The sequence below is a fragment of the Sceloporus undulatus genome, chromosome 1, assembly GCF_019175285.1.
Source record: "Sceloporus undulatus isolate JIND9_A2432 ecotype Alabama chromosome 1, SceUnd_v1.1, whole genome shotgun sequence".
Classification (NCBI taxonomy): domain Eukaryota; kingdom Metazoa; phylum Chordata; class Lepidosauria; order Squamata; family Phrynosomatidae; genus Sceloporus; species Sceloporus undulatus.
In genome coordinates this window covers 363471710-363490483 of record NC_056522.1, presented here as the reverse complement: position 1 = coordinate 363490483, position 18774 = coordinate 363471710, and the positions used below count along the sequence as shown (strand labels likewise).

The window sequence follows — 18774 nt, the reverse complement described above, 5'->3', positions numbered from 1 at the left end:
TGTGTAACTAAGGCACTAGTAAATGCACAACCAATGTACAGCCAAATGTACAAACAAATGCACACTGACCCAATGTGCAATCCATTGCACAACACAATGTATACCTATGCACATAATGGTGGCAGATGGACAACTTCACTTCCACAACCTTGAACTGAATACAGACATGCCATAAAAACGTAAAGGTAGTCCCTTGACATTAATGTCTAGTTGTAACCGACTGTAAGGGGCTGTGCTCATTTCCGTTACTAAGTTGAAAAGCCAATGTTGTCCGAAGACTGCTCTAGTGTTTATGTGGCCAGCACGACTCCACCGAACACTGTTACCTTCCCACTGATAAGTGATACCTATTTATCTACTTGCATTTGCATGCTTTTGAACTGCTAGGTTGGCAGAAGCTGGGACTAGTGACAAGAGCACACCCCATCATGTAGCACTCGGGCCTCAAACTGCCAACCTTCTAATCTTCAACTCGTCAGAAATGGTGTCTTAACCACTAAGCCTCTGCATCCCTTCCAACATGCCATATTGGAAAAAAATGTCCAACTGCTTTCATTGAGGAACTTAATGCATGCATAAAACACCAAATTAAGACTATGGAGTATATCACATGGGGCTTTTTTCGTAATGTGAATGTTTTATCACACCTGGTTGCCCTTCCGTTGCCCTTTTGAATCGAGGGGGAATCGAATCCAAGGCAAGTCATGCAAAGCGGATTCACACAAAGCGGAGTGAGTGCAAATTGTATTACCACACCAGTGCATACCATGAGGATTCAATGATTCAAATTGGGACCCTTGTGCATGCTCAGTGGGGCTCTGGACACTGTCCTCCTTCCCTGCCCCCTCCTTAGCTGTCATCCTTAATTGGGCTGAATGAACAGTCAGGGGATGATGGGATAGGTCATGGGGTCACTGGGGTCAGGATCAGACAGAAGGAACAGTCAGGGGATGATGGGATAGGACGCAGGGGGTCACTGGGACCATGGTTTGGATGCAGGAGAAGGCAGGGGATGATGGGATAGGTTGCAGGGGTCAGTGGAGCCAGGATTTGGATGCAGGGGAAGGCAGGGGATGTTGGGATAGATCAAAGGGGTCAGTGGGGCCAGGATTTGGATGCAGGAGAAGTCAGGGGATGATGGGATAGGTTGCAGAGGGTCACTGGAGCCAGGGTTCTTATGCATGAGAAGGCAGGGGATGATGGGATAGGTCACAGGGGGTCACTGGGGCCAGGATTCGGATGCAGGAGAAGGCAGGGGATGATGGAATGGGTGGCAGGGTGGCAGAGAGGACGAGATGCCATGAAGGAGGAGGAGGGGGATGAAGGATCAGGATTAGGGGGCCAAGGGGGGCGATATCAGAGTTATCTTCCACACGAGACCAATTCGAAGTGAAATCGAAGTGAGCTTGAAAGTGAATTATGTGTATTCACTTTTTTTCCGATTTTACCAAAATGAGGGGTTACTTTGGAATCACCACGGAAGCACCACGGAAGGAGCTCCTATAGAAAGGAATCTCGTCTGATAACACATTCACGTTATGAAGTGAATTCGCATTGTGGACCTGCAGTCACCCTGGTTCTGAGCTCCAAAAATCCCCCCAAAGCCCTGTGTGATATACTCCTATGACTCTGGAGACCAGGGTTCCATTCCCAGCTTGGCTACGAAACCCACTGGATGACTTTGGACAAGTCACATGCTCTCAGTCTCAGAGAAGGCAATGGCAAAGCTCCCTTGAACAAATCTTGTGAAGAAAACTGTGATAGGTTCACCTTAGGTTCACCATAAGTTGGAAATGACATGAACGCACACAACAACAAGACACAAATAAAGTTCCAGTGAATGTGTGGCATATAGCATCCTCTCCAACTTGTATCCACATGATAGTTGGGGTAATGGAAGTTGTAGTGTTACATATCTAAAGGGCAATAGAGTGGGGGTCAATAGTATTGTGGGGGAAAAAACTGGCTAGGTTTGAGCACTGGACTATGACTCTGGAGACGAGGGTTTGAATCCCTGCGAAGCCATGAAAAACTACCTTGGCCAAGTCACACTTTCTCAGCCTCACAGGAAGAAAAGGACAAACCCCTTCTGAATAAAAGAACAACTTAGTTCAAAAATGTGCTATACAAAAGTTTATAAATCGGAAACAATTTGAAGACACACAACAACAATAGATGAGAGGCACAACAGATGAGAGATGATTTCTCCTTCAAAGTACTACAGCCTGGGGTCATCTAAGAAAGCTGAAAGGATGGGAGAGTCAGGACTGACACAAGGAAGGACTTCTTCATGTAATACACAAGTAAACCATAGAATTCACTACTGGAAGATGTACTGATAGCAGCTGACTTGGATGGCTCTAAAGGGGAATTAAACAAATCCACAAACAATAAGGCTTTGAGTGGATGTTAGTAACAATGGCTATATATACTATCTCCAGAGGAAGTGTGTCTCTCTGTATACCAGTTGCCAGGAAATTACAATGGGTTGGTGATATTGCTTTCATGTAGTCTTATGGGAAGCAGGATTCTGGATTAAAAGAGATCTTGGAAAAGTTGCCCAGGGAATTTGGAGGTGTGTAGTCCAAAAAAGCAACTTTTTCAGGTTCTGGACTGAGTAAGAATTTTATCTTATCTAGGAAAGCTCTTCTTATGACCTTTCTGGATGCAAAAACAAAGACTTTCTGGTTCATTAAATACATTTATTATGGCATAGGCTTTTGTGGACTACTACCTACTTCATCAGGTGTATGAAGTGTTATCCAGACTTTCAGATATCTGTGGAATGGAAAACGTGGATCTTTGGGCTGCATGCAGCTATGAAGGCTATTTTTGTTTCCCACAGATTCCATCCAGATTTATTCTGTCCCCCAAATCCTAAAAAGCCCTCATTAGTGGTCTCTAGCAGGAAAGCTATGCCATAATAAATGTTCTATTCCTGAAAGGATCACAGGACTCTCTATTGTTCATCTGAACAACCAGCTCTCATGTGGGTTCCCATTTGCAAAATGGTTTCTGCAATGAAAAATATTAAGTCATCTTTGGGATATCAGAAGGCCGTCAGACATTTGCACATGCCTGGAATATTTTGTGGACACATTTCACTCTCCTCTAAGACATTTCAGAATGGAACCATCTGCTTCCATCCACCCCAGTGCAGAATTTGGCATAGAATGTGCAACTGTGGTATAGAATGTGCAAATGTCATGGGCAAGGATTCAACAGTACAGCTCTCTCCAACTTGGCACCTTCCCAGATGTGTTGGACTGCCATCACCCCCCAGCCTGCATGGATCAGATTTGTGCTCTGATATATTTGGAGGATATCCTTTGAGAGAAAACGAGGCTAATAATTTCTGAGAAATCACTTAGGATCCAGAAGTCATATCTTTGTTTTGGCAGCATCAAATTTATTTTTCAAAGTTTGTAGTTTTCATTTTTTCCCCTTCAATTTTCTTAGGAGATAGCAATAGCAATAGCAAGTACATTTCTATACCACTTATCAGTGCACTTAAGCACTCCCTAAGTGGTTTATAAATTGTAAGCTAATTGCCCTAACAATCTGGGTACTCATTTTAGCAACCTCAGAAGGATGCAAGTCTGAGTTGAGCTTGAGCCCTTTCTCTGGTATTGAACTTGCAACCTTATGGTTTGTGAATGAGTGGCTGCAGTACAGGCATTTAACCACTGCACCACCAAGGTTCATGTAGATGACTTGTTATTACCACTCAAATGAAAAATCCTGTCTAAGCAAGTAGGTCTTAGCCTGCATTCTGACCTCCCTAGGCAGAGAGATCCAGAGTCTAGGCATAGCCACGGAAAAGGCCCTCTCTCATGTCCCCACCAACCATGTTTGTGATGATGGCAGGATGGAGAGAAGGGCCTCCCCAGGATCTCAGGGCCTGGGCCGGCTCATATAGGGAGATACAATGTGCCAAATAGCCTGGTTCTGAGCCATATAGGGCTTTATAGGTCAGCATCCAACACTTTGAATTGTTCCTGGAAACAGACTGGCTGCTAGTGGAGCTGTTTCAACAGGGGCGTTGTGTGATCTCTAAAACATCTTTTGCCCAAGAACATTTGCACTGATAGTCTAGCCCTTCTCAACTTCCTTGCTCACTCCTCCCTCCTGGAAATCCTTTCACATCCCAAAATGTGCCCCAGGATATGTTTTGCCCTATAAAAATGCCAGCCCACACACCACCAATTTGGTCTCATTTGAGGTCAGACAGACACTCTGTTTGGATCTCACCTGACTCCTCAGCCTATGTTTATCCTACAGCAGCTAATGAGCTATTTTTCATCTCTCAGTGTCCCCCCAATTGGAGCTACGCATCTGGAACTGGTACAATATTGTCTTCTGCAAATCCCTCTAAGTAAATATCTGCTACCACCTTTACATCATTAGTTCTTGAATGTGTGCATGAGTGGGTGTCTCATATAAATGGCGATTTCCTTTGGCTGTAAATAAAATTATGCTGAACCTGCACACTGGAGTCTTGATTCTTGGAACCATTATACATAGGCTTGATCCCTGCTTTAGTTGCCTGAGCCCTCTTGGCTGCTTTCCTCTAAGCTAATAAAATCCCCCTATTTGCATACTAAGTGTGGGTGCTCTTTTGGGATCCTTGAATTTTGAGTAACATCACCAAGGCCTAAATCCAGTTGCTAGTCCCAAGTGGAGTAGACCCATTGAATCAGGAGAGATTTATTTAATGATTGACTCACCCATACCCTCCAACTTTTTATGGCGGAAAACCAGGACATCTGCGGCCAAGCAACATCAGTATATGGTTAAGAAGGCAAATGTTATTAGCGAGGAGGAACACGGGAGGCCACAGGAGTTTGCTTTTGCCTGAGTCTACAGGAGAGAGGAAGAGTGGGAAAAGATATGATTCCACTTGCTTCTCTCCTGTCTCTCCTGCTTTGAACCCCATTGAAATAAGTCACGGACAAAGGGGGAAGGTGGTGAAGGCAAGAAGAGTAATTTAAAAAGTAGCTGAAAAAGTAGGATGACCGAATATTAGTCAGAATTGTCTTTGTCCAATCAGGACAATTGGAGGCTAAACTCACCATTCAGTAATTGATTTAGGATTGCTAATCTAGTTGAGACTAGCAACTGGATTAAGTTTATGGGTGGAAATTGTCTAGATGTTCAACCCTCCAGACGTTGAATTGCAGCTCCCAGCATTCCTCATCATTGGCATCGTAGTCCAACAACATCTGGAAAGCCAATTTTCCCACTTCAGTTTAGGCCCAGGCCTATTATTTTGTAGATATTTCCCCCACTTAAAAACAAACAAACAAACAAACAAACAAACCATGAACACATTCTCAACTGTCTAAAAAATCTGGACCTTCAGAATTCAGAATTCAGTCAGAATTACTGAGAATATGTAATTTGGACATCCAAAAATTTTAAATGCTTAGTATTATTGTTATCATAACTATTTTAAAAATTCTTATTACACCTTGGCTGCATCTACATTGCAGAAACAATGCAGTTTGGCACCATTTTTGATGTCATGGCTCAGTTCTATGAAATCCTGGGAATTGTAGGTTATTATTGCACCAGAGCTATCTGACAAAGAAGCCTAAATGTATCACAAAACTAGAGTTCTCAGAATTTCATAACGTTGAGCCATGGCAGTTAATGTGGTGTCAAACTATATTATTTCTGCAGTGTGGACAGCCATCTCAAGCTGCTGCTGGAGAGACTATTTACCCTCCAGTTTACGTCACCTGAAACCTTGCTGTGAACAGTTTTAGTAACCTGCTTCTGTGCTTGCAAGACATTTCAGTGTTACTAAATGTTAATTTTACTACTGTGACATTTTTCTTTCCACAGTCATTTCCCCTTGCTTTTTTGAACACATACATACAGAGGGGTTGTCCTCTGATATACTGCTGTTTATGTAACTATCAAAGCTTGCTTGGCTTGCAGTGAGAGGAAACCTAAATTTAGAGCTGTCAAAATCAAAGCCTGAGTCAGAAAGGTCATTGTATCCTGTTTGGGCTACAACTAGATTGGGGAAAACCTGCCTGAAGCATGCCTGGATTCCAGGCAGAGGCATGACAGCTATCATTCGGAGCTGTTGGAATCACCATGGAATGGGAGCAGAGGGGGGGAGGAGATAATGAGAAGTGATGAAAAATCATTGGCAAATATAAAAGAGTCACTTAGCAAGGAAAGGGAATGTCAGAGTCTCTTCAGAATTGGGTGGCAACTGCCCTTATCATAAAAACACATTCATTACATTTGTACTCTGGAGAGCTGCCTGTGCTTAGAATGATAATGAACAAGTTCACCATCCCAGTTAAGCAGCTGATCACTTAAAAGAGTGGTAGGACTGACATCAGGGCATTTCTGAAATTGCTAGGATCACATACAGTGGGCCTTTGGTATCCATTAGGGGTTTGTTCCAGGACGCCCCGTGGATATCAAAACCCATGGATGCTCAAATCCCATTAAATACCAATGGAATAGTGAAATGGTATCCCTTATATAAAATGGCAAAGTCATTTACTTTTGGAAATTTATATCTTTTTGGAGTATTTTCAAGCCATGGATAGTTGAATCAGAGGATAAAGAATCTGCCAATATGGAGGACTGGCTATTCCATTCCATTTCTAGGAGCATGGTATCTGCAATAAAATTGTCTTTTGAAGATCTACTGTATATATTCGACTATAAGGTGACTTCATGTATAAGTTGAGGGCAGATTTTGGGGCCAAAATTCTGAATTTTGATATGACCCATGAATAAGTCGGGGGTAAAACTTGGGGGCATGTAATGAGACCTTCTTTCTCTTCACCTTCCCACTAGGGCCCTCTGTTCTGGTAGTCAAGGTCTGCTGTCCCAGCCCAGGATTTCCTCTGCCCCATCTCGGATTCTCCTCTTTTCACTTGCTGCCCCTCACTCCTGGAACCTTCTTCCCCCACAAGCAAGAGCCATCACTTCTTTAACCAGCTTCAAAACGGAGTTGAAAACCATCCTGTTCAGAGTAGCCTTCCCAGGCATTGCATAATTGTCGCTTACTATTTGATGTTCTTTTGGTGCCTGTTTATCAAACCATTTCCTGTATTGCTATGTACTGTATATGCATTATCCTACTTGAGAGTATGTATTTTCCCTGGAAGAAGATTAACCATCCATTATGAAGCCAAGCCCTCCTTCCAGTCCATCTGCCTTGGTCCAGGCCTTGGAGGTAGAAAGGAATTGCTGGACCTCTTACCCTTTCCCTCCACCACTCCCTTCTCCTTTTGTGTCATGTCTTTTTAGATTGTAAGCCCAAGGGCAGGGAACCATCTAACTAAAAAGATTGTATGTACAGCACTGTGTAAATTTACAGCACTTCATAAATAAAGGTTAATAATAATAATAATAAGGATGTAAATGACAAAGCAAAGGAAAACAATGCCAATAAACTTATAAAATTCCAGCAGGCATAACTATTTGTGTTCATAATAAAGTCTGGATGGATGAGAGAGTAAAAAGGGGTCAGTGCTTCTTTCAACAGGGGATGGTTTATGGTTTAAAGTACAGTACTTACACTGACCTGTAGATAGGTCGACTTAGGTTTTTTGGTTCAATTTTTTAATCTAAATTTTGAGACTTATACATGAGTATATAACAGTAAGCTAGGACATTTGATATAGTTCTTGATTATTGTTATTGTGTGCCTTCAAGTCATTTCCAACTTGTGGTGACCCTAAGGTGAACCTATCATCGGGTTTTCTTGGCAAGATTTGTTCAGAGGAGATTTTGTCATTGCCTTTGCTGAGGGTGAGAGAGTGTGACTTGCCCAAGATCACCTGGTAGGTTTCATGATTGAACTGAGAATCAAACACTTGACTCCAGAGTTATAGTCCAAAGCTCAAACTACCATTCTGGCTCAGCACCATTTCCTTATAGTTCTCAAAAAAGTAACCTTTCTAGGCTCTGTTTTGGAGGAATCAATATATATATATATATATATATATATATATATATATATATATCACGTTTACCCATTGGAATTACTGGAGGAGTGGGGATTTGAACCCTGGTGTCCAGAATCCAAGTCCAGCACTCAAACCACCACACCAGAAAGTCTTTTAGTCAGAATAGTAGGGAAATGCTTTGAACACAGAAGTGACCTGCTGCTGTTTGCAGTAGATGTAAACAGGAAAAATGATTTCTGAGAAGTTTCTGTTCAAATTTTTAAAGTCTGTTTTCCTTGATGCCATTCCAAGAGCTCTACAAAAACTTGTCAGGAAATTCTGTAAACGTGCCTAGTCTCTGATCTGGCTTGTGTCTGCATTTCCTTTAGATTACCAGGGCCGCATTCCCACTATGATTTAAAGCAAATTGCTGATCGGGTTATATGACCATTGTTCTCATTTGAAACTGGTTTTGATCCAACTGTACTCGGTTTCAATCACGATGAAGCGAGGCAAATGCAAAAAACATGCTCTTTCCTGACACTAGCTCTTTGGCGGTTCTTTTGAAAAGAATTGATTACCAAGCGTATTCAACAAGTGGGAACAATGGATCTGAATCACATCATTCTGGAGGGATGAACTAATGGCAGAGGGGTGTTTACCATCCCTCCTCAGTTTTTGGTAGATCCACCATCCCGCCCCCCAATACCTGCCTGTAATGCTTGTGCTGTGACCTATGGTTGCATGATTTTTTAAAAATAAAATTGATAGAAGATTCCATTGATTGATTTTGCAACTATTTGCAATCAGTGAGGCAAGTAGTTGCAAAATCAATCAATCGAATCTTCTATAAATTTGTATGTATGTATGTATGTCTGTATGTATAGCTTCCAGGCCAGGCTCCCAAGGCTGCTGTTTACTTCACTGATGACACATAGATGATTGACGTGCATTTTGAAGTGGTGCAAACTATTGGGGACGACAATAGTGCCAAAAAAGAAGCAATTACAAGGGGATAATGAAAAGATCCTCTTTCATAGTGGGAAAGACAGACCTTTTGCAAATGATTTACCAACACGGAGTGAAGGTGAATTGCAAACAGGTTTAAATGCAAGTGGGAATGAGCCCCAGGATGTTTTACTACATTGGTCTCTGGCTGAGCCACAAACACTCTCCTCAGCCTGTTGCATTACTGCCTTGGTCAATACAAACTAGTGATGAAAATAATATTTTTTAAAAATATTCAAAAAATTGTTGAAAAACATGTTTTTAGGGTGTCATGAAATCTTGATGAGAAGAAACCTAAATTGATGGGAATCTTCGCAGATCAGCACTTCTTCTGTGCAAAATTCACATGGGGTCCTTTTTGTTGTTGTTGCAGGAAATAGCCTTTTTTTGCATTGAAACAACTTTTTCTGTGCAGAAAATAACATTTCTATGCAGAATTCAAAGGTATAGCTGTGTTAGCCTGGAAAATCATTAATCTGTAAGACCTTTGAGACTAGCTGAAAGAAAGTTAGTAGTAGCATGAGCTTTTGTAGAATTCAGCCTCCTTCCTTAGATGCAGGTGAGGAAGGAGGCTGAATTCTATGAAAGCCCATGCTGCCAATCTCTTTCTTTCAGTTAGTCTCAAAGGTGCTACAAGATCTCTTTTCATACTGATTTCTATGCAGAAATATTATTTCCGGTGCAGGAAAAGCTGTTTCCTGTGCAAAGAGCATATGTACACCAGCCAAAAAAAGCCATGTTCAGCCCAGAGTATTCTCCTTCAGAGCTGCCCTGGATCCACTCTGCGAGTGCCATACACACTAGTGTGACAACCGACCCCTGAGTTACAGTGTCTTTGCTGGCTGGGGGATTCTGAGAGATGTAATGCAAAAATAATGTTTCCAAGCTCTGGATTTCTCTGCCCATGAACTATTGTAGCTGGGCTAGAGTTTTAAATGGCTTTTCATGTAATGATTATTTATTTTATTTTACTTTTAAAAATCAAGAATTGATTATTTTAATTGAATGAATATATTTCCTCTTCCCTTTCCTGGTTTGAGAATTATCAGCATGCAAACTCTTATGAACATTGGAAGATCATTGAGTGTTCTGTGATCTTCCAAACTCCACCAGGTCCCCAAGCAGGATTGTATTTCCAAGAAAGCTCTTTTTTACAATGGGAAGTGACCTGGAACTCACTTCCTGCTTTGAAAACAGGGCTGCCCAGGGTAAGGCCCAAAAACATAGTGAAAATGCCCCACATACTTTCTAGAGGGTATTTGGGGGCATTCTGGGAAAAAAAATATATTAGTTTTTACTTTTATGGATGCCCTAAGGCCCAAATGTAACCTACAGGATGTAGTTTACCAACTGTTGGTGTGAAGACTGGTGTAAAGACTATGCAAATGTTGTCAGTCATTCAGAATATCTGATGTTGAGTTTTGTAAGGCTTTGTAGCCTAAACAGTACTGGCATCCAAGTTAACTGGAGAACGTAGCTTTGGAGAAACGAGGTTACTCTGTCACAGGAAAAATCTGGACATTCTTCTGGAAAGATTCATTCTTTTCCCATTAACTCATTCACATATCTTCCCCTCCCCAGCCATGGGGTCTTTGTAGGCAGAAGGAGTGATTCATCAATTTCAGCTTTCTGTTTAATGATCAACAACAGAAGTCAGAGCTGGTGCTAAGTTGTGGGGAGGCCAATAGGCCTTATACATGAGTAGTTTTTCTTTTCTTTTTCAATTCACCCAGGTCAAATAGTTTTAAGTCATGCTACTGGATTCTTGCATAGTAATCATCCCTACGGGGGTTGCTGCTACTTGAGGTAGTTGGGAAATGTCCACAGTTTCTGTGATGCGTGTTATTTCTCATAAATATTATCCAATGGGTATTATGAAGATCAGCTTATTCCTAAATGCCCTTGTTGTGTAAGGTGTTGAAGTAAAAGTGCATATATAAAAATGTGAGCCCCATTTGAGTTAGGAAGGAGATTGGCAGCACAATCCCATGCGTGTCTACTCAGAAAAAAAGGAGCATGGAGTGCAGAGGAATGTACTCCCCGTCAACAGAATTTCACAATGCATATCTATGACCCTGTCTGCACTAGCCAAATAAAATGTCCCCCCCTCCCCGCAATTTCCACTGTGATCAGTCTGAGTAATGCGGGGCACAGTCCCTGGTTCTGGTGTGATCTGCCCAGATTATATCCGCCCAGTTCAGTACTGAACCCAAGGACTAGCCTCCTAAACATGGTTTTAAAAAAATAATCATCTTTTGCTCCAGCTCTTTCCAGAAAATCCAAAGCCCTCCAATGAAACACTGGGATTACAATGTTTACAATACATCCTATTGTGCCACTCATCACCATTGCTGCTAGTGCATATCACTCGCAATAGGGTTAGGGAAAGCCCAGCCATGTAATCGACCCTGGGCACCTTGTTCTGACCTCGGAGTGAGTAACACACAGCAGCGGCGCTGGGTGGCACAGTGGGAGACATGTGTGAACCACCACCTAGCATCACAACAGAGTGCCCAAGATAACAGGGGGACATCTGGAAACTATGCCCTATGAGGAGCGGCTTAGGGAGCTGGGTATGTTTAGCCTGGAGAAGAGATGGTTGAGAGGTGAAATGATAGCCCTGTTTAATTATTTGAAGGGTTTTCATTTTGAGGATTGATTTCTGCAGCTCCAGAAAATAGGACTCAGAGCAATGAATGCAAGCTACAGGAAAAGATATTCCACCTAAACATTAGGTTTAACTTCCTGACAGAAAGAGCTGTTAGACAATGGAACACCCCCCCCCCCGAGGCTGGTGGAGTCTTCTTCTTTGGAGGTTTTTAAATAGAGGCAGGATGGCCATCTGTCAGGTGGGATTTGATTGTGAGTTCCTGCATGGCAGAGGGTTGGACTGGATGTTCCTGGTGGTCTCTTCCAATTCTATGATTCTATTATTGGGATAGCCTTGGGACCAAAATGCTCTGGGCTGCTCCTGGTGTTTTCACATGCAGTCCTATTAAGGTCTCTAGGATATCATAGAATCATAGAGTTGGAAGAGACCACAAGGGCCATCCAGGCCAACCTCATTGTTCCGGGTCATAGTCTCTGGAGTAGCAGAAAACAAGTTTGCTCCCTCCTCAGTATGACACCCCTTCAAATATTTAAACAGGGCTATCATATCACCTCTTAACCTTCTTTTCTCCAGGCTAAACATCCCCAGCTCCCTCAGTTGTTCCTCATAGGACATGGTTTCCAGACCCTTCACCATTTTAGCCGCCCTCCTTTGGACACATGGCTCCAGTTTCTCAATGTCCTTTTTGAATTGTTGTGCCCAGAACTGGACACAATATTCCAGGTGGGGCCTGACCAGAGCAGAATACAGTGGCACTATTACTTCTCTTGATCTAGACACTATACTTTTATTGATGCAGACTAAAATTGCATTGGCCTTTTTAGTTGCCGCATCACACTGTTGACTCATGTTCAACTTGTGGTCTAGTTGGACTTCTAGATCCCTTTCACATGTAGTTTCGTTCAGCCAGGTGTCCCCCATCTTATATTTATGCATTTCATTTTTCCGCCCTAAGTGCAGTACCTTACATTTCTCCGTGTTGAATTTCATTTTGTTTGCTTTGGCCCAGCTTTCTAGTCTATTAAGGTGATTTTTAATTTTAATCCTGTCCTCTGGGGTATTAGCTACTCCTCCTGGTTTGGTGTCATCTTCAAATTTGATAAGTATACCCCCAATTCTTTCCTCCAAGTCATTGATAAAGATTTGGAACTGTCCAAGTGGATTCCAGCTCTTGCCTAGGTATTAAAAAAATAAATAAATAGGGAACTACCTCAAACTCCTAACATGTTTGCTTCATCCAGAGGAGCCCTAAAGTATGGCACTTTAAACTGCCATGGCCACATTCGACACAATCTTGTGATTTGTACTTTTGTTTTTAGACTTCTCAACCAGAGAATTCAGTGCTACACCAAATGACAAATCACAGGATTCTGTAGGGTTCAGCCATGGCAGTTAAAGTGATATCAAAGGTTAGTTAGTGTGCAGTATGAAAGAAACCTTGGTTTAAATAATTAAATATTGGAGCTAAAACTGTCCATTGTGTGTAGCATGGGCTATTTCCCCTCTGTCATTTTGCAAAAGAGGAACTCATACAATTTCCTCTGTATGCTTGTAAGTTTAAGCAGAAGTATTTTATATGATGTGGGGAAATGCATGCCTTAAGAACAAAGGCATGTAAGGAGCTTATCGTTTGGCTTATTAACTTGGCTTAACTCTCCCGGTTTAAATTTCAATTCACACTGCATCCTGATCTTATGAGAAGATTTTTTGCTGCCCAATTTGCGTCCTTGCTTCCAGGAGCACTCCTCACAGCTCTTTTTGGATCTGGGAGTTTTCCAGCTTAAGGAAATGGCTGCCGGAGCACTCTGGAAGCAGGGATGCAAATTCAGCTGCAAAAACCTTCTGATAAGATCAGGATGCAACCCAAATTGAAATTTAAACCAGGAGAGGTAAGCTGAATTAATAAACCAAGCGATAAACTGCTAAGATAGTTTGCTACTTTGGTCTTTGAAACCTGGTCCTTTGGTCCTTGAAATCACGATTGGGTTTTGTGACTGCATTAATTGTTTGCCTTTTAAAAAAAACTCTTTAAAAATCATCTGGTTTTAAAGTAAGATCCCTGTTGTGCATCACCTCTGGGGCACAACCTAGTACTTTCAATAAATAAAAACAGTAACAGTAACAATAACAGTGTGAATCAGTGTGAAACAGTGATTTACATCACTTTGGAGTGAGTAATGAAGACACTGAGGCATTAATCAAAATGGAAACTACAGAAACTGTAGAAACTGTAGAAGTCAGAAGAGGAGTAATACTTGGAAAGGCAGCTATGGAAAATTAGATAAGATTCTCAGGTGTAAAGAAATAGTAATAATAATGATTATTTATTTATTTATTTATTTATTCATTCATACATTTCCTGCCTCTCCCCATGGATTGAGGAAGGGAATAATAACATATCTACATGTTAGTGGATACCAAAGTCAGAGTCATCTACTCAACAATATTTTTGATTTCTGTATATGGTTGTCAAAGCTGGACAGTGAAGAAAACTGCCAGGAAGAAAAAAAATCATTTGAAATGTGGGGCTGGAAGAGAGCTCTGCAGATACTACAGACTGCTAAAAAGGCAAATGAATGGGTGCCAGAGCAAGTCAGGCCTGACATTTCCCTAGAAGCCATGAGAACTAAACTGAAACTGTTTGACTTTGGACATGTCATGAGAAAACATGATTCACTAGAAAAGAGAATAACGCTTGGTAAAATATAAGGAAGTAGGAAAAGAAGAAGATTGCATTGCAGATGGATGGACCCAATCAAGGAAGGTCTGGAAACCATGCCTATGAGGAGCAACTTAGGGAGCTGGGTATGTTTAGCCTGGAGAAGAGAAGGTTAAGAGGTGATATGATAGCCTTGTTTAAATATTTGAAATGATGTCACACTGAAGATGGAGCAAGCTTGTTTTCTCCTGCTGCAGAGACTAGGGACCTTATCGCACTCACAGTTTTCCCGTTCCGTTCCTGTTAACAAAGCGGACAGATCAGGAAACGGGCTGACGACGAACGCTATCGCATTAAGTCTTCTTAGCGTTATGTCAATGCGAAAAGAAAGATTGCTATCGCACACCACTAATGGAGACAACGACCTGTTATTGTTTTTGGACCTCGCTGTGAACGGATATCACCGCACAGCCAGGTCCCATCCCGATGAAGCCCTGACCATCCCCTGTCTCTGCGCATGAGCAGTTCAGAAAACTGTGCCGAAAATGTAGGACATTTTTCTGAAATGTCCTACATTTTGGGCTGAGTTTTGTCCTGCATTTGTCCTATAGTTTGGTCTAAAATTTGTCCTACATTTTCTCCCTGGTAAAAGCAGACAATTATGGCAACTCTACCCTACCTCCATCAAATCTTTTTCTGGTATCAAACACTGATTCCTGCTGTATTTTTGATATAGCAACATGTCGTTAAAACATCTTGGAAGGGAAACTGCCAAGGGAAAGATATCATGGCCCGTCATAACTGTAGGGATCAGACGGGGATGCAATTGGAACGCCTAGGATATCGCACACAGAGGATTTTACGTTCTCATAACGTTTACTGGGGAGGGAGGACGGAAGAAAATCGTCGGGGACATTTTACGCGAACGGAACGGAATGGGAACCCATTGCAAACGTCTCGGTAACAAGGCTATGTGATAAAATCCGTTCCGTTCCATTAACATTGAGACCTCGGAACGTTTACAAACATGTGTGCGATAAAGTCCTAGGACACTGAGCAATGGATGCAAACTACAGGAAAATATATTCCACCTCAACATTAGGAAGAACATCCTGGAGGTAAGAATTGTTTGACAGTCCCTCAGAGTGTGATGGAGTCTCCTTCTTTGGAGGTTTTTCAACAGAGGATGGATGGCCATCTGTCAGGGGTACCTTGATGGTGTACTCCTGCATGGCAGAGGGTTGAACTGGATGGCCCTTGTGGTCTCTCTGAACTCTGTAATTTTATGATTCTAAGCCAAGGCCCTGAGTCTGCAAGACCTGAGCAGGTCTGAGGCTGTCATACTTTGGAGATATTATGCAATTAGGGTGTGTTCCAGACGGCCCCTATACAGATGGGCGCCGCCATTTTGACGTGACGGAAGCTTAGCGTCCGCATGTCTCGCCGCCCTTGTGATGCCACAAGGACGCCATTGGTGCCTTGCGGCATCACAATGGTGCCGGAAAAAGAAGCCGCTTTTGCGGCTTCTTTTTGCTGCACTGGGGAACTGCGCGGTTTGTCTGCTGCGGTTCCCTCGCACAGCAAAGAAGGGCGGCGGCAGACCACCCTTTTGGGTGGTCTGTAAAACGCCCACGTTACTCATCAGAAAAAAAGGATAATGCTTGGTAAAGTGGAAGGCAGTGGGTAAAGAGGGAGACAGCATCACAGGTGGATTAATTCAGTCAAGGAAGCCAGGGTCCTTTGTTTGGAAGACTTGAGCAGGGAAGTTGTACTTCTCACATTCATAAAGCTGCCATAGCTGAAGTCAACTTGATGGCAAACAACAACAGCAACAACAGTATTAATAGAATACAGCTCATACATTGAGGACAGGATCCTGCTTTTTTAAAAAAATATATTATTATCATTAGTTCTTATGGTAGGGCATTTCCGAGCTGCACAGCCAAGTTCACAATGAGGACTAAGCACTTGGACTACCAATGGCCTTTTCCTTGCTCATTACTAGAATTCATGCATTTTGGGGACAAACCACCCAGTTCCTCTCACAGTGCTTCTTCCTCCTTTGTGAAATGAGCTTTTGTTGACCTGCATGGATTCCTGTTTTTTGAAGGTTAGTTAATGTTTTGTCCACAATCAGGAAAGTGGAAATTACAACATAATGTATTTTATTTTTGTGGGTGGGCTCTGCTTTGGGACTTTACAGAGCCAGAGAACACTGGGGGTTGGGTAACACCACAGAGGGATAAAACTAATGTTGCTTAGAGTTATTTCCTTAACAGTTGTCCTGAAAGCAAGTGATGCAATCGTTAATTGTGAACACTCATTCTGTTGAGTGATGTGGAAACTCACTAGTTGTCAGGGAAAGGTATTAAAAGCACCCTTTGTTAAAAAGCCTGTTGCAGCATGCTAATAGGGAATTCCATTAAAGCAGATGAGATCAGTTCTGATCGTGATAGTTTTTAGAAAGAGTCAAAATCCCTGGCTTTTAATATTTTTTACTCTGGGATTGTAGGTCTTACATCTGTTACTTGTGATTTTGAAACTTTGGTTTTAAAATTTGTTACCTGTTTTGACACTGTTCTTTATGTGTCAAACACTTGCAGGACCTTTGTTAGGTTTAAATTGTGTTTTTTTTAAAAAATAACACCAAGCACAACATTCTACTGAAATAAGTATTGATTATTGCTTATATAGTGGATCCTTGGTTTAGTACAAGGAGCTCCCGTGGATATGAAAAACCATGGATTCTCAAGTCCCATCATATAGAATGGCATAGTAAAATGGTGCCCCTTGTATAAAATGAACAAGTCAAACGTTTGCTATTTTGAATTTTTTAAAAAAATAATTGAGCCGTGGCTGGTTGAATCCATGGATACAGAATCCATGAATACGGAGGGCTGACTGTACAGCTCAGTTTGAGCATGCAAGGTTATCTTGACTTAAAGATGTGAAACCTTGTAGTTTTGGCTTAGGCACTAGTTAATTCTATCAGCAGGAATGCATTTATTGTCTTTTCCAGTGAGTCTTTCTTTCTCATGATGTGATCAAAGTATGACAGCCTCAACTTCCAGGGAGATTTCAGGCTTGATTTGTTCTAGGACCCATATGGTGAAGGTATTCGCAAGTAATTTCCAACATCCCTAACTGAAAGGGTCTGAGATTTAGCATAGCTTCCAATGGCCTAATGTTGGTTCAGCTGAACAGCCTTGCCAGTTAGGACTGTGCTCTAACAAGTAATATTTCTTCTTTTATTTATTTCACCCCTTTTCCCCCAATATGGGACCCAAGGCAGCTCTCCATTTGAGTTAACCAAACCAAACAAAAAATAAGCAAACACCCACCCACACCCAAACCCAGGTTAAGCAATGGATGGTACAAAAGTTAACAACAATTAAACATGCAGTCATAATAAAGGTAAAGGTAAAGATATTCCCTGTTGACAAGGTTGTCAAGTAGTGTCTGAGCATAGGGGGCAGTACTCATCTTCGTTACTAAGCTGAAGAGCCAGCGTTATCAGAGACTACTACTCAGTGATCATGTGGCCAGCATGATTGTAAAGAACGCTGTTTGCCTTCCTACCAGAGTGGTATCTATTTATCTACCTGCATTTGCATGCTTTCGAACTGCTAGGTTGGCAGAAGCTGGGACTCGTAATGGGAACTCACCCCTTCATGTGGCACCTGGGCCTCGAACTGTCAATCTGCTGATCTTCCAATCAACAGAGTCAGCGTCTTAATCACTTGAGCCACATTTATTAATTAAAAACCATCTATTAATTAAAAACAATTTTCAAAAGACAGTTAAAATGTTGGCTGGAATTAACTTGAGTAGTTATGATATGTAACCACCATAGTTACATAACTATGCAGTTATGTATAGCCTTGTGTATAGCTGATTATGGATCCCGGCCTTATTGCCCCAATTGGTACTTACCGGGCAGCATCTGGTGACACCAGCAAGGGTCTGTTCCCCTGTTGCACAGGAAGCAGCCAACTGATGTTTCCTCCCGCTCTTGTGAGCAGTCTCTGTTGCATTCTCCCTCTTGCACCAGAATTCACTCATGCGGGAGTGGTTCGGTAGTGGAAGCATCAGTCAGTTACTCCCTGGTCAACAGGGGAACAGACTCCTGTCAATTGCAGCTGCTACTGCTTTGTAAGTGGCAAGTGGGGGACGTTCATGATCCCCTAAGCTAGAGAATACATAAGAATCATGAATTAGAAATGCGTAACTCCATGTTAAGCATTTCTAACTGCCCAAGTGAATTCCAGCCATTACAATTATGATACAAATACAAATTTAATGTACCACAGTTAAAAACCTTTCTCCAGCAGACAGTTAATACTCAAAGGCCAGAGTAAATTGAAATATTTTTGTCTGCCAATAAAAAGTGCATTGAAGTGGGGCCAACTTAATTTTCTGTAGCAGGGAGCAGCCACCAAAAAGGTCCTCTCTCATTTCCTCACCAAATATGCCTATGATGGTGGCCAGACCAACTGAAAGTTCTCCCTCAAGGATCTTAAAGAGTGGGCCAGCTCATATACCTACAAAAAGTTAGCCACATGAGACTGTAAGAA

The 18774-nt window shown here is 42.0% G+C and overlaps 2 protein-coding genes across 2 annotated transcripts in view; both read right to left on the bottom strand.

Moving 5' to 3' along the window:
- The window catches only part of TNFAIP2 (TNF alpha induced protein 2), a 79688-nt gene extending 61426 nt beyond the window's left edge, over window positions 1-18262 (bottom strand). Inside the window, 1 exon segment of the mRNA XM_042446546.1 lies at window positions 18134-18262. Within this exon segment, the coding sequence (XP_042302480.1) occupies window positions 18134-18262 (129 nt within the window).
- LOC121934963 (cytochrome c oxidase assembly factor 8) overlaps window positions 1-18774 on the bottom strand; it is a 723331-nt gene that overhangs the window by 582784 nt on the left and 121773 nt on the right. The window lies entirely within an intron of this gene.